The 15,857-nt window shown below is 31.0% G+C and overlaps 2 protein-coding genes across 3 annotated transcripts; both read right to left on the reverse strand.

The window, feature by feature from the left end:
* Nucleotides 1-2,176: 2,176 nt before the first annotated feature.
* On the reverse strand, nucleotides 2,177-4,771 carry LOC130664897 (hyaluronidase-like). 2 transcript variants are annotated; one of them, XM_057465076.1, is made up of 5 exons: nucleotides 4,598-4,771; nucleotides 4,051-4,232; nucleotides 2,989-3,412; nucleotides 2,709-2,910; nucleotides 2,177-2,539 (listed from the first exon to the last, which is right to left on the reverse strand). In XM_057465076.1, the coding sequence occupies exons 2-5, from the start codon at nucleotides 4,190-4,192 to the stop codon at nucleotides 2,327-2,329; spliced, it is 981 nt and encodes a 326-aa protein (XP_057321059.1). In that variant the 5' UTR covers nucleotides 4,193-4,232; nucleotides 4,598-4,771; the 3' UTR covers nucleotides 2,177-2,326. The 2 variants fall into 2 exon arrangements, with proteins under 2 accessions (XP_057321059.1, XP_057321058.1); XM_057465075.1 differs by lacking the exon at nucleotides 4,598-4,771 and adding an exon at nucleotides 4,461-4,589.
* Nucleotides 4,772-7,320: 2,549 nt separating this feature from the next.
* Nucleotides 7,321-13,092, reverse strand: LOC130665577 (hyaluronidase-like). The gene is made up of 6 exons (XM_057466027.1): nucleotides 12,775-13,092; nucleotides 11,767-11,860; nucleotides 10,234-10,415; nucleotides 9,175-9,598; nucleotides 8,043-8,244; nucleotides 7,321-7,833 (listed from the first exon to the last, which is right to left on the reverse strand). The coding sequence occupies exons 1-6, from the start codon at nucleotides 12,905-12,907 to the stop codon at nucleotides 7,648-7,650; spliced, it is 1,221 nt and encodes a 406-aa protein (XP_057322010.1). The 5' UTR covers nucleotides 12,908-13,092; the 3' UTR covers nucleotides 7,321-7,647.
* Nucleotides 13,093-15,857: the final 2,765 nt, after the last annotated feature.

Raw genomic sequence — 15,857 nt, forward strand, 5'->3', positions numbered from 1 at the left:
CACATAAAAATAAAAAAAGGTTCCAAGTAGGTTTTAAACTTTTTCGAAACGTCCTGTTTTGAAGACATCCTTTTCTTAATTCAAAATTCGCCCATATAAAGTTCTAGATAAACTTTTTTTTTTACTATCAAAATTATGAAAGTTCAAAAAAAGTTCCACTGGAAGTTCTAATCTGTCTCAAGTTTAGAAGTTCCACATGTCGAACTTTTTGTAATCTTTTTGGAACGAAATTTTTTTACACAAGTGACTGCACATGTGGACTTTTGTAAAGGATATGTTGGTTTTTTTTTATAAATAATATTGTAAAAATAAATAACAGTTGGGAGGGTAGATAGTGGCGGGTTAAAGGGTTCAAAAATACTTGGGCCGTATAATTAAACGACTGTCCCAGTGGTTAAATAGACAACTATATTTATCTGTATACGCGTATTTTATTTATTTATTTACAACAATTATATTTTAGTATAAATGTATATATGTCTGTTACGATGTGAGATATCGTTTATTAATAGCGCGGTAATTAAATAAATAATTATTAAATATTATTAAGAATGTGTGACGTTAAAGAGGTTTAGGACATAACTAAACAGTCAAATGTGTGATAATGTTTGAAGACCAGCTAAAATAATGCCCCCGAGTGTTTAATAACTGGTTAAATTTTAAATTATCGGTACTAGAAAATAAACACTTTGTTTATTATATTTAAATATATTTGTATGACAAAATAAATAGTTTTATTAGTATGGATATTTGATAAATAAATAAATTATTTTATTTTATCGGAATAAATCAACAAAGATTACAAACACGCGGTCAGCAAGTTTGTTGCCTTGTATCTAAACGTTTGTCAACCGATCGGATACGCTCACAATTTGTTTTGTTAATATTTTAATACTTATTATATTATAAACCATTTAAATCCTTAAGCTTAATCTTAAAGATTCAGATTTATAAATTACATTGACAATTTAAAATATTATTTTATTTTCAATCATCGCTGCCTTCTGATCGAATATTTAGGGGGTAGGGACCAGGGGTAAAATAGGCAATCGGGTTAAGATCGGTCGCTTGAATTTTTTTTTAAATTACGAAGCACAACGAACATGGGGCAAATTGGGTTATCTGCAATTTTTAATAAATTTTGAACTTCGAAATCATCTCGATTGTCATGTAATTATTTAATTATAATTTTTGGTCAAATAAGTGACAGTAATTTTTTATCAATAAATTAAATTTTTAGTAAAAAATTAATTTATATCTCCTCTCCATATATCTAATATATATTGAAATTAATAAAAATTTTTTTTAGATTTTCTCTCGATTTTTGCTTTTTGCCCACAGAATAAGAATTTTAAAATCATTTTTTTTTTCACGACCCATTTTACCTCATAAATTTTTCCATCAATCCCTCGATTATTTTGATATTAAAAAAAAATCTACCATGCCCATTTTGCCCCTTTTATCTCAGTTCAAATTACATAAAAAAAAAAATTGATTAATCTGCTCCCCGCATAATATGATAAAAAATATCAAAATATCGAACATTATATACTTTGATCAATAACTAGATCAAATTATTCACCAATAACCATTCCACTAAAAAATAGGTTTCGGTTATAATTTAATTATACACTTCTATGCGCCATAGTGTAACCGAAAACTACTTAAACTATTACGAGCAAAAAAAAGGCAATTGCCGGTTTGCCGTATAAATGAAGGTCGAATAGCTTTAGGCAATCTCGCAAACTCGGTAGCAAAATGAATTTTCTCGTCGATTGGGAAACGTTCCCAGAAGCGTATGGAACCTGGCGCCCAATGCGGAGCTGCTCAAACTTTTTTTTGCTTCTCCATAATAAATATATAAAGGTATTGAGGTAACACACATGTAAATATACGCGTGGCAACGTATTTGTATACATAACTTATTATCTTTTCGGTTTCTTTCTTAACGTGCGAGCTGCCTAGTCATCTATATATATATACATTTTTTTTTTAATATTATCCCTCTCACTTGCTACCGATTGTTGGCTCTTATACCTCGTGCTCACTCTTTAAAAAAGACCCTCGACTCCTTTAATTGCTACTTAGTAAATTATATTTCTTTACCTGTAACCCGTGGATAGAAAGAAAGAAGAAGAGAAAATAAAAAAAAAAGTATAATAAATAAAACAAAGGATTGTTATGCGGCGTGTAATCAAAATGTATAATTTTCATTAAATGCAAGAGAGGAATAAAAAAAAAATTGTATATATTTTGTACATTCAGGTGATTTAAAGTCTGTTATTATTTTTATTAAATTGCTGTGGGTTGGATTTAATAATTTGAATTAAGAAATATCGATGTCATTGTCGTCGGTGGTTGAGGATCCACGTGACGCAATGGCTTTAATTTCTTTGACAGCTGGTCCGAGAATGTCATTTAAATATTTTTCAAATTTTAGACACTTTTCTTTGCTGTCAAAATCTTGGGAGCTGCCCCAAATTATATGACCGTCGGCGCCATTTTTTAACATCGTTTTGAAACTGCTTCGAATGTCTTCCTGTAATTATTTTTCTTTTATGAATTTTGAGAAAAATTGAAATTTGAAAAGGAAATTATAAATGAAAAATCGATTAATCGATTGTAAGAAACTGAGCGTCTGTTTAATAGGAATTTGATTTATGGATTAGAATTTTGGAAAATCTAGAAAATTGTTTATTGTTTTTTACCTTAGTTAGATAAATATCGCGTTCGTCTTGAAATTTGAACCAAAAATACGGAATTATTGGTCGATTTGAAAATTTTTTATTTAATCTTACGGCTTCGTGTAATCGGCCAGCGATCAATCCTAATCGTTCATCGGTTGATAATGAATAGCGCAAATAAAATGAAGGCAATAACACATTTTCTAATTTCCATAGCCATGATAATCTATGAAAATATTGTTAAATAAGTAAAAAGGAAAAAGTTGTTTTTAACAAGAATTTTTTTACTTATGGAATAAATTACTTGTCATTTTCTTTGAGCACTTGGGAATCGCACGAAGCGCTGGGTTGATTTGGCGTTAAATTGAAACAGTAAGGATACGCATAGTAACTCCAGTGTGCGTCCGGACGTAATTTTTTGGCCAATTTAATTGTTTCCTCCATGAATAATTGCCCAGCACTTTCGAATGACTTAACAGCCCGTTGTTTTATTGTACTCTTACTCCAAGATGGGTGTCGCTCATTTTCCAGTTTTATTGACAAGTCGCGATAGGGCGCGAGTGACGCCCAATTTTGACGGAATATCGGTCTCCAACTTTCAAAATCGATTACACCCAGTCCAGAAAAGTTTTCATCAACTTGCTCTTCAAGGTGGGTCGTAAATAAATCCAAGTGACTCTGTAAATTACCTTCTTGTGGTACTCCACCATTTCTTCGAGTTATTGTACCTTGAAAGAAAAATATTTTTGACCCCTATAATAATTGCGTAACATTCCAAACGCCGAAACGTTGCTTGCTATTTTCATATCGAAATCAAAATTAGATTCAAAGCTTTAATCCTCTAGTTTAAATAGATTTTGAAAATTTTTATGTCGAATGATATCCTGAAATACTGCAGGTTAAAAAATAAAATAGTGAAAAAATTCTTAGATTTAATTTTTTGTTTCATCTTTTAAAATAAATTTTTGAAACCTATCGCAGACACTTAATCAAATTGTTTTTTGAATTTATATCCGAAAGTTTGACTGAAATTTCTAGGACCGGTAAAAAGTGTACATTTGGAACAGGTCCGCAGAAAATTCGTAAATTTATAAATTCTAATTTCGTTCGTGAAAAAAATTTGGATTTTTCACTTCACCTCCAAAAATTAATTTGTAAGAAAGTACTCTAGTCATTTGATCATTTTTTTTTTAAATTATAACCAGGTCTAAATAAAATTTTACCCGCCCGCATTACTCTTCCTTGAAAAACTCTCCATATATTAATTTCAAGTTTCCACAACTTGTTAAAAAAAAAATATCCGCACATTTAATTGTACAAATAGACTAAAATTAAATCATTACTCTCAGCCAAAATAGTAACTTACCATTACGATTTTTAATCAACGCCGGAAACATTCCAGGGTCATAGAGTATGACAATTTTTTCCCCCCGAAATTCATCGTTTTCATTTTGATAAATTCCAAATTTATGTAAATCATTCATATGTATTCCATACTTCTGACACATAAAAGTCGGTACATTCCAGTAAACTTGATAATTACGCGTTCTGTAGAGACAAAAATTATAAAAATTTCACTTTCAAATCCACTTAAATTAAAACTCTCCTATTTTATCTCCTCTCCAAAATTATCAAATACTTAAATTGCAAAAAATGAATTAATAAATAAATTTTAGGTCAGCAATCTCTCAGCAAATTTTTTTTTTTCCAAATTTATCAACATCAATATCAATTATCATTATTATCAATAAAATGAATCTATAAAAATTATCTTACTTGAAACAGTCAGCATTAGCATTAATAATAATAATAAAAATAAATAAAATATAAAACATATTAGTAAATAAATAAATATCTATTAGATTTAATTTTAATGAATTTTCCAGCTCAACTGAAGTTAATGTCTTGCATACCAGGGTATTTATTATACTCGCTATTTTTCCCCACCTCACTAATGTCCTCGCTTGCCTACACTCGTACACTATAATAATAATTATATATAAACATCAACAACAATAATAATATTCAAATATTTTCATTTCATCTCAATCGAAAAATTACAAATTCTCGTTTCCGCACCCGGGCGTTAACTGAATTAGTTTTAATATTTTTTTTTATGTGTATTTATACACATATATAACTACATATATGGTATTTGAATATATACATTCAGCGACAGGATATAGATACGGGCTCATTGACGCGGTAAATGAAGTCACGGAAAAAGTATTATAGTAATGATGAGGTCGAGTCAAGGATTATTATTATATATTTTTTTTTTTTTTTTTTTTTGTAATAACAATAGTAATCTGTGAATCTGCAGGTGTTTAATTTTCCCACTTTTTGTTAGATTTTATTATCCGGTTGTACACACGCGTGATAAATTATTCATCATAATGTGTTGACATTACAGGCTATAAATTTTAAATAAGTCATGTTTATTTTTATTGTCTCTAATTTACAATGTAATTTTTCAGATTACGATTTTTATTTTATTTTTGTTATTTTTTTCCAAAAAAAATTTTTTCTTTTTTTTAATTGAATTTTTCTTTTGACAGAAAATTTTTATCAATTTTTTATATCAATAATTTATTGCAACTCCGTAATTATGAAATTATTCAGAAAAAAAAAAAATTGAATTGATAATAAAATTCTTATAAATATAAAATATGAGTAAAAAAAAATCATAATAATTAATGAAAAATTTAATTAATGGATAAATAAAAAATTTCTTTGATTAAATAAAATTTTGAAAATTTTTCAAGACTGACTAAAAAAAATATAAAAAAAAACAAAAAGGATAATATATTTAACTAGAGCAATTGTCATGATTATCAAATGTATTTAAAATTGAGAAAATAGTAGCGAAAAAAAAATTTGTTTTTTTTAGAACCAGTTTTATTCTTATCATAAGAATGACATTAAAAAATAAATTAAAATAATAATAAGGAGACCTTGCAAGTTGGTATTACAAACTTACGAAGGTCTTGAGTACCTTTGCAACAATAATATATAAAGCAAACGATAAGGTTTTTAAATATATGACCTCAAACATGAACGTTAAATGTATCTAATAAAATTTATCCACGAGCTTTTGCATTGTTATGCTAATTATTACTTGTTAATTGATTATTATTCAGTATAACAATTATAATTTATGTAAAAAAATTTTTATATGGACTTTTATATTTATTACTTATATAAGTAATTATCAAACATATCACCACTAAAATATTTAAAATTTTTTTTTTAAGGTATGAAAATTATTATTTTTATATAAAAATTAATGGATTAGAAAATTTTACCCACGAATAATTTAATGAAAAAAATCATCCAAAAATTTAAAGTAACTGTAGAACTATTCAATTATTTTTGAAATTATACTACACGGAGAGAAAATTATGGAAACGGTTTCCATAATTCTGTAAAAATTTTTCCCATGCCAATATAGGAACTATGACCATAAATTATGGCAGCAGTTCCTATAATTATAGGAAAGTTTCCCATAATTATAGAAACAGTTCCTATAATTATGGGAATGCTACCAATGACATTTTCTATAGAAAATCTAGACCAAGGGCTCGGTACCCTTATAGGAAAAAACAATAGGCCCAAGCTTGGCTGAGGCTTGGCACAAGACTTATTAACTCTGGGGGAAGCTTGAAATCCAAGCTTGGCCCAAGTTTGTCTAAGCATCGAAATGATAACACCGAGCCTAGCTTGAGTGACAGTGTTGTGCCAAGACTGCTGCTAAATAAGCACCTGTACTTATTAAAAATAAATAAAAAAAAAAATTATAGTAGACATGTACGTGATGGTAACATATAGAGATAAATTTGTACATAGAGAAATCAGGTAGATCGATAAAACTAATTTTTTGTGCATTTGCTGGGTCTCGAACCTGGTCCTTCATGGCTGCTAGGCAAGTGTCTTATCCACTAGGCTGTTACGCTATTCATAGAAGCCAGGGGTTTTTAGGTACCATTTGTTATTTAGACTGGTAAACTAGGGCTTGTTACTTGAGTAATGGCTAAAGCTTGCCCCAAGACTGGCAAGCCAAGGCTTGACAATTAAATGTCTGTTAAATCTTGGCCCAAGACTGGCAAACCAAGGCTTGTCACTTGAGTAATGGCTGAATCTTGCCCCAAGACTGGCAAGCCAAGGCTTGACAATTAAATGTCTGTTAAATCTTGGCCCAAGACTGGCAAACCAAGGCTTGTCACTTGAGTAGTGGCTGAATCTTGGCCCAAGAATGGCGAACCGAGGCTCGTCACTTAAACGTTGGCCGGATCTCGAACCAACTTTGGAAGCCGAGCCTGGGTAGCCTAGTGTTGTGCCAAGACCGGCCCCATTGTCGATATTTTTTTCCTATAAGGGTAGTACCGATTTACGCCAACTAAGTCAAATTAAAGTCACGTTGTCTTGGATTTGACTTCGTTGACTTAATTTTAAGTCATTCAAGTCAAACTGAGTTTGTTTTAGTTGACTTATCTTTTTAAGTTAAAAAAGTCATATTGAAGTTTAGAAAGGAGGTGAAGCCAAAGTCAAGTTAACTGATTCAAATGCAAGTCAAAAAAATTATTGCAGTCAAAATCAAGATAATTAAGTCGAAAGCAAGTCAAATTAGTTAAAATCGCTATTTATTTTACTCAGTATCTAGTGGAAGAAACCCAACAAAGTCGATAAACAATTTTGTTGTTAACTATGGGTCCCAATGATTGGACTCAAATTTATTGGATCATACAACGTCGTTCACATCAACAAAGTCTTGGAACAAAAATATACTTATAATTCCTGATAAATATCGATAATGTATGATACTTTTATTACAATAATTATTTCTTAGCAATAATATTTTTTTCGCTGGGTTCATTTATTGTTATTACAAGAAAATAAATTTTGAAATATCTTTCTTCATTGCACTAAAAAGAATGAAGATTTAAAATTATTGGAGCTGTGGTTTTTAAACGTGACCCATCAGGTGATACGCTTGTTTTACTTCCTCTACAGCTGGTCCGAGAATATCGTTTATATATTTTTTAACTTCAAGACACTTGTCTCTGCTATTAACATCGAGGTAGCTAGCCCAAATCATGTGACTATCGGCACCATTTTTAATCATTGTATCGAAACTACTCCTAACGTCTTCCTGTAACGATTTTGGAAATTTTATTTATTTATTTGATGTATTTCGAAAAAGAATTCGAATCAATTGAAATATAGTTGATTTGACGATTTTTCGAATAATTGTAGTGCGATTTACTAACTAAAAATTCAATACATCGAATAAAATTGAAATTAATAATTCGATAAATCGATTATAAATTTAATAAATTGTATCGACTATTTTATTCTTACCCTAGTTAGATAAATATCGGGTTTATCTATAAATTTGAACCAAAAAACCGGAATTATTGGTCGATTTGGAAATGCTGTCTTTATTCTTACGGCTTCGTGTAATCGGCCAGCGACCAATCCTATTCGTTGATCGGTTGATAATGGATAGCGTAAATACATTGATGGCGATATCACATCTTCTAATTCCCATAACCATGATAATCTATGAAAATATTGTAAAATAAGTACACGGAAAGAAAATTATGGCAGCGGTTCCCATAATTTTGTAAAATTTTTTCCTATACCATCATAGGAATTACGACCATAAATTATGAGAGCGGTTCCTATAATTATAGGAATATTTCCCATAATTATAGGAATAGTTCCTATAATTATGGGAATGATACCCATAACACTATAGGAATGGTTCCTATAATTATAGGAATGTTTCCCATAATTATAGGAATAGTTCCTATAATTATGGGAATGACACCCATAACACTATAGGAATGGTTCCTATAATTTATAGGAATACTTTCTATAATATTATAGGAACCATTCCCATAATATTATGGAAATGGTTCCTATAATAGTATGGAAACTATTCCCATAATATTATGGGAATGATTCCCATAATGGTATACGAACCATTCCAATTGCATTATGGGAATCATTCCCACAATATTATGGGAATAGTTCCCATACTATTATAGGAACCATTCCCATAATATTATGGGAATTGTTCCCATATTATGATGAAAAAATTAATTTAAAGAAGTGTGGTCATCACTTCTACAATACACAGAAATATTATTAAACATAAAAATAAAAATTCAAACATGGAAAAAAAATCTCGTATTTGGCAAAAAAACATTAAAATTTTTAACAAAAAATTTTTGTCAGCACAAAACATTCAAGAAAATTCAAATTTTGGTAAATTTCTACACTATTGTGCAAAAAAAATTTTATGATATTATAGGGATGATTCCCATAACATTATGGGAATAGTTCCCATAATATTATAGGAATAGTTCCTATACCAATATGGGAACCATTCCCATAATACATAGCAAAACTTCCCATAATTTTCTTTCCGTGTAAAAAAAAAAAAAAGTTGTGTTTAACAAGAATTTTTTGATTATGGAAAAATTACCTGTCATTTTCTCTGAGTGTTTGGGGTTCGCACGAAGCCCATGGTGCACCTGGCGTGTAATTGTAGCAGTAAGGATACCCATAGTAGGTCCAGTGTGCGCGCGGACGTAATCTTTTGGCCAATTTAATTGTTTCCTCCATGAATAATTTCGCAGCACTTTCGAATGACTGAATAACCCGTCGGTTTATTGATCTCGTTTTCCCAGATGGGTTTCGCTGTCTTTCCAGTCGTACTGACAAGTATCGATAGGGCAAGAGTGCCGCCCAATTTTGACGGAATATCGGTCTCCAACTTTCAAAATCTATTACAGCCAGTCCAGAAAAATTTTCCTCAACTTCCTCTTCTACTTGGGTCGTAAATGCATCCAAGTGACTCTGTAAATTACCTTCTTGTGGGACTCCACCATTTCTTCGAGTCATTGTACCTTGAAATAAAAATATTTTTGACCCTTATAATAATTGCGTAACATCCCAAACGCCGATACGTTGCTTGCTATTTTCATATCGAAATCAAAATTAGATTCAAAGCTTAAATTCTCTGGTTTAAATAGATTTTGAAAATTTTTATGTCGAATGATATCCTGAGATACTGCAGGTTAAAAAATAAAATAGTGAAAAAATTCTTAGATTTAATTTTTTGTTTCATCTTTTGAAATAAATTTTTGAAACCTATCGCAGACACTTAATCAAATTGTTTTTTGAATTTATATCCGAAAGTTTGACTGAAATTTCTAGGACCGGTAAAAAGTGTACATTTGGAACAGGTCCGCAGAAAATTCGTAAATTTATAAATTCTAATTTCGTTCGTGAAAAAAATTTGGATTTTTCACTTCACCTCCAAAAATTAATTTGTAAGAAAGTACTCTAGTCATTTGATCATTTTTTTTTTAAATTATAACCAGGTCTAAATAAAATTTTACCCGCCCGCATTACTCTTCCTTGAAAAATTCCATATATTAATTTCAAGTTTCCACAACTTGTTAAAAAAAAATTTCCGCACATTTAATTGTACAAATAGACTAAAATTAAATCATTACTTTCAGCCAAAATAGTAACTTACCATTATCATTTTGAATCAATTTCGGAAACCTTCCAGGGTCATAGAGTATGACAATTTTTTCTCCTAGAAATTTATCATTTTCATTCTGACAAATTCCAAATTTATTTAAATCATTTATATTTATCCCATACTGCTGACACATAAAAGTCGGTACATTCCAGTAAACTTGATAACTACGCGCTCTGTGGGATCAAAATTATTAAAAATTTCTCTTTTGAATCCATAATTATAAAAATATATCAATAAAACAAATTCTCAATTATTTTTAGTCCAAAAATAATTACTTACAAAACTACTCAGAGTACACAATATTAATTTAAGAAAAATTCAAAAAAAATATAAGATAATAAAAGTTAAAGAAACTCGGATCATTAAATTGTTTTTTTTTCAAATTTATTTATAGCATCCATAATGATTGACAAAATATTAAATACACTGTGGAAAATTTCCAACAAATTTTACTTTGGGTTCATAGTAACACCGAACTATAAGAAAACTGGTACAAAATTTACAAGTGTCCCATAGTAAACGTATGCGCATAGGCCACAATCGTGTAGTCTGCGCATACGTTTACTATGGGACACTTGTAAATTTTGTACCAGTTTTTTTATAGTTCGGTGTTACCACACTGTAAAAAGAGCGGTGTTAAAAATGGACTCATTTTAACTCCGCCCGATGTTCAAATGAAATTACATCGGTGTAGAAGGCGAAATTTGGTGGTGTGAAAATTGCATCCGCTCGGAGTATTAACTTTAAAGATTATAAAACACAAAAAATGTCAGTTCTTTATGAAAATTAATAAAAAATATCATTTATTAACAAGTAAGTAAAAATATTCACAAAGTAAAATATTTTAACACCGGTAAAGAATAGCTACACCGGCGGCGGCGTTATTTTAACACCGGTCTAGAATATTTACACCGGCGGCGTTATTTTCACACCGCTTTCGGTGTTGAAATTTAACACCGCCGATTTTAACACCTACACCGCTTGGACTTACCCCGGTGATTTTTTACAGTATATGTAACATAATATTTTTGCCTATAGTTCCAAAGGGAAAAATTCTTATGTCCACATAGTTATAGTTACTATGTCAACATAAGAAAAATTACTGTTTTTTTTTCTCCTTGTATATCTTAGAGTCCATTTGATTGATCGATTTGAAATTTTCAGAAAATTTGACGGCCAACAAACTCTTTCGAATACTACTTCAACCATCTGCATCGGTCAATTCATTAAAAAGATATAAACACTTTACATTCATCCATACACACACACACACATACAGATACTCGGACATCCTTCTGAGAATAGTCAGAATAGCTTCCTAGGACCTCAAAACGCCGACATCTGATGAAAACTTGATTTTCGAAAATCGGGGTGAAACCAATAACTTCCCGAATTTTTGAAAATTAACAATTTTCTTAGCGGGAAGTTAAAAATAATTATTTTTAAAATGTACTCTGATGCCTTAGAAGCGCTTTATAAATTAAAATTGTTTAATTTATCATTAAGTAATTAAACGCAACTCACGTTCCATGATTAAAACAAAGGTTATCGTTTCCATCTCCATCCAATGATGTTGCCTGCATAGATGCGCTTACATGAGAAACTCCAGCAAAATTGACTGAAAAAATTAATCAATATTTTAAGGAGTTTCACTCCCTAGCAGACCTGAGTTACCGTAAATTCACGGTATTTTTACCGTAAAACTACCGTAGAATACCGTAAAATTCGAGTAGATTTACCGTAAATTACGGTAAATCCACCGTAAATTGTGGTAAATCTACCGTAATTTACGGTAAATCGGTACTTTACGGTAAATAACCGTAAATTACGGCAGGTATACCGTAAATTTACCGTCGAATACGATAAATCTACCGTAAAAAAATTCGGGTGGATTACCGAATTACCGTAATTTACGGTGGATTACCGTATTTCCGTATTTTACGGTAAATCCACTGTAAATTACGGTAAATCCACCATAAATTACGGTAAAACCACCGTAAATTACGGTAAAACCATCGTAAATTACGGTAAATCGATATTTTACGGTGGATTACCGTAATTTACGGTGGGTTTACCGTAATTTACCGTAATTTGGGTCCGTTAGGGCTTGTTTGTGATGTAAAAATCGCCATTAATTACCCGGGTCAAAAATAAAACTTGGTTTAGACTTGGTCGTCTTAAATCGTGACTAAGTAAGACCAGTTAAGTTGAAACCAAGGCGAGTTGCGTGAGTTCGCCTTGGTTTCGACTTAACTGGTCTTACTTAGTCACGATTTAAGACGACCAAGTCTAAACCAAGTTTTATTTTTGACCAGGGTAATTTTGAATTTTACTATTAAAAATAAAAAATTTTTGAAATTAAAAGCTGAAATTCTGACTGAATTTTTATTTATTTGGTACCAAATCAACCCCCGAAGAGCCGATAGAAAACTCCGCGGGGAAAATTCAGCATGTTTATCCGGCTATGGCCTTTGTCAAATTTAAATTTTGAAAAGTGGAATTATTCAATAACAATGTATGTTCTATTTATACCTTTATTTCTGTTGTCTTCCAATCTACTTGGACTGCCTTTTTTAATTTTACCTGATGCCCCTGACGACAGATTCAATTTAAGAATAATTAACAATAAAAAAATTGTAATATTTGATAAATTAAAAAAGCCCATTATTATTTTTTTAATAATGGAATAAAATTATTTAGAAACAAAATTTATTGTAGCATAGCAAAAAAATTAAACGAATAAAGTGAAGTAGATTTGAATAAGTTTATAACAATATTGAGCAATTGTCTTTTATGGCTTGAAAAGTTAACTCTTTTATACTGATATAATGTATAAGTTTGAGTATGCAGAAGTATAGGAATTGTGGTTTACGTCAAAAGCTAGAAATATCGTTGTTAAAAAATGAACAACTAACCCAATAATATTTAGTGATAGATCACGATTCCTATTATTTAGTGATTTTATCGCTATTTTTATTTTTCTTACAAACGAAAACTTAGTCATTCTTGATATAACTCACGAATCATGATAATAAAAAAAAAAATATGTAGATAAATTTGCTTCGAAATAATGACCATAAAAATTATGCACGATATTTTAATCATTTTAGCGACCACGCGTGGATTTTTTTTATGCTGAAATTTTCCACAGATAACAGCTCGACGCGTTTAAATTTTTATGTGTCGCCTACTTTTAAAATTTATATTTTTTATAAAAATGAAAGCAATAAATTTTTTAAAAAATCTGAGAAACGGTTGATTATGCGGGCCAGCCCGAAGACTTTCCGCTGTGTACGAACTGAAGAAGCTTGAAAACATTATCGTTAATAAATTTTCGAGCTCGAAAATACTTTTGTTTGTTGTTTTTATCTAAAAAAATCGGTCTGTCAGTTGACCCTGCGGGCCAGCCCCAGAACTTCCCACTGTTTTCGAGCTCGTTGAGCTCGAAAACATTATTGTAAATACATTTTCGAGCTCTCCGAGCTCGCAAATACTTTTGTATGCCATTGTTTTCTAAAAAACCATTTTTTAGCATTTCTTTCTCCCACGATATCTCGCGAACGAATTAACCGATTTTGATGGTTGAGGCGGCAATCGACGTGTTTTATCAAGTTCTAAAGCTGATCAAATTTTGAAATCGATTTATCGACTCGTTTTTGAGAAATTTCGAAAAAACCAAAAAAAAATTTTTTTTTGAATTCTTTCGTCAACGGTTTCTCTTGAACGAATGAACCGATTTTGATGGTTGAGGTCGCATTCGACGTGGCTTATAGAGTTTTAGAGCTGATTAGATTTTGGAATCAATCCATCGAGCAAATTAAAAGTTATCCAACTAAAACATTTTCGAAAAAATTTTATTTTTGAAATATCTCTGAACGCACCCTACCGATTAAGTCCAAATTTTTACGGCTTCAAGACATTAACAAGCCGCGTCGAATGACACCTCAACGATCAAAATCGGTTCATCCGTTCAAGAGTTATGAATATTTACATACATACATACACTCGGACATCATCGTGAAATTAGTCAGGATAGCTTCCTAGGACCTCGAAACGTCGACATCTGATGGAAATTCGATTTTCGTAAATCGGACCGAAACCAATAACTTCCCGAATTTTTGAAAATTTACAATTTTCTTAGCGGGAAGTTAAAAAACGATTTTTACTATTTTTTCTCCAACGATATCTCTCAAACGAATCGACTGATTGAGACGATTGAGGTGGCAATCGACGCATTTTATCAAGTTCTAAAGCTGATCAAATTTTGAAATCGATTTTTCGAGTTGTTTTTGAGGAATTTCAAAAAAACTAGAAAAAAAATTTTTTTTTTAATTCTTTCGACAACGGTTTCTCTTGAACGAATGAACCGATTTTGATGGTTGAGGTGGCATTCGACGCGGCTTATAAAGCTTTAGAGCCCAGTCTATTTTGGAATTAATCCATCGAGCACATTAAAAGTTATCCAAAAAACACATTTTTGAAAAAATTTTATTTTTGGAATGTCTCTGAACGAGCCCTACCGATCAAGCTCAATTTCCTCACGGCTTCAAGATATTGACAATCCGCGTCGAATGACACCTTAAAGTTCAAAATCGGTTCATTCGTTCAAAAGATACACTGTAAAAAGAGCGGTGTTAAAAATGGACTCATTTTAAGTCCGCCCGGTGTTAAAATAAAATTACACCGGTGTTAAAAATACCGGTGTTAAATCGGGGTAACCGGTGTAAAAGCGGAGTAAAATCGGTGTAAAGGCGGAGTAAAATCGGTGTAAAGGCGGGGTAACAGGTGTAAAAGCGGAGTAAACTGCGTCCGCTTGGAGTATTAACTTTAAAGATTATAAAAACACAAAAAATGTCAGTTCTTTATGAAAATTAATAAAGAATATCATTTATTAACAAGTATAGTGATCGAGTAAGTAAAAATATTCACAAAATGAAATATTTTAACAATGGTAAAGGATATCTACACCGGTGACGGCGTTATTTTAACACCGGTCTAGAATATTTACACCGGCGGCGGCGTTATTTTCACACCGGTCTAGAATATTTACACCGGCGGCGGCGTTATTTTCACACCGCTTTCAGGGATAAATTTAACACCGATAATTTTAACACCTACACCGTTTGGACTTACCCCGGTGATTTTTTACAGTGTACAGGTATTTACATACGTACGTACGTACGTACGTACATACATACATACATACATACACTCGGACATCATCTTGAAATTAGTCAGAATAGCTTCTTAGGACCTCAAAACGTCGACATCTGATGGAAATTTGATTTTCGTAAATCGGACCGAAACCAATAACTTCCCGAATTTTCGAAAATTTACAATTTTCTTAGCGGGAAGTTAAAAAAAAGAGTTTTGGAAACATTTGCAAGTTTTTTATTTTTGAAATATATTTCCAAACGTACTGAACGTACAGAATTCATGAACCGCTTTAAACGCCACCTCAAAAAACCAAATCGGTTCACCCGTTCAAAAGCTACAGAATATTTACATCTATACGCACGTACAAACACATACATACTAGAACTTCAAAATATCAAGATCCGTTAGAAATTCGATTTTCAAAAATCAGACCGAAACCAATCACTTCCCTTTTTTTT

Source organism: Microplitis mediator, chromosome 3, assembly GCF_029852145.1.
Source record: "Microplitis mediator isolate UGA2020A chromosome 3, iyMicMedi2.1, whole genome shotgun sequence".
In the NCBI taxonomy this organism is placed as follows: domain Eukaryota; kingdom Metazoa; phylum Arthropoda; class Insecta; order Hymenoptera; family Braconidae; genus Microplitis; species Microplitis mediator.

Coding starts and splice junctions, on each gene's coding strand:
- LOC130664897 (XM_057465075.1), bottom strand. CDS start 4,519: ATGTTTTATATTTTATTTATTTTTATTATTATTATTAATGCTAATGCT. Junction 4,233..4,460: donor GCTAATGCTGACTGTTTCAA/GTAAGATAATTT, acceptor TTGTCTCTACAG/AACGCGTAATTATCAAGTTT. Junction 2,911..2,988: donor GTGCTCAAAGAAAATGACAA/GTAATTTATTCC, acceptor ATATTTTCATAG/ATTATCATGGCTATGGAAAT.
- LOC130665577 (XM_057466027.1), bottom strand. CDS start 12,907: ATGGGCTTTTTTAATTTATCAAATATTACAATTTTTTTATTGTTAATT. Junction 10,416..11,766: donor CTTTGTTTTAATCATGGAAC/GTGAGTTGCGTT, acceptor TTGATCCCACAG/AGCGCGTAGTTATCAAGTTT. Junction 8,245..9,174: donor ACACTCAGAGAAAATGACAG/GTAATTTTTCCA, acceptor ATATTTTCATAG/ATTATCATGGTTATGGGAAT.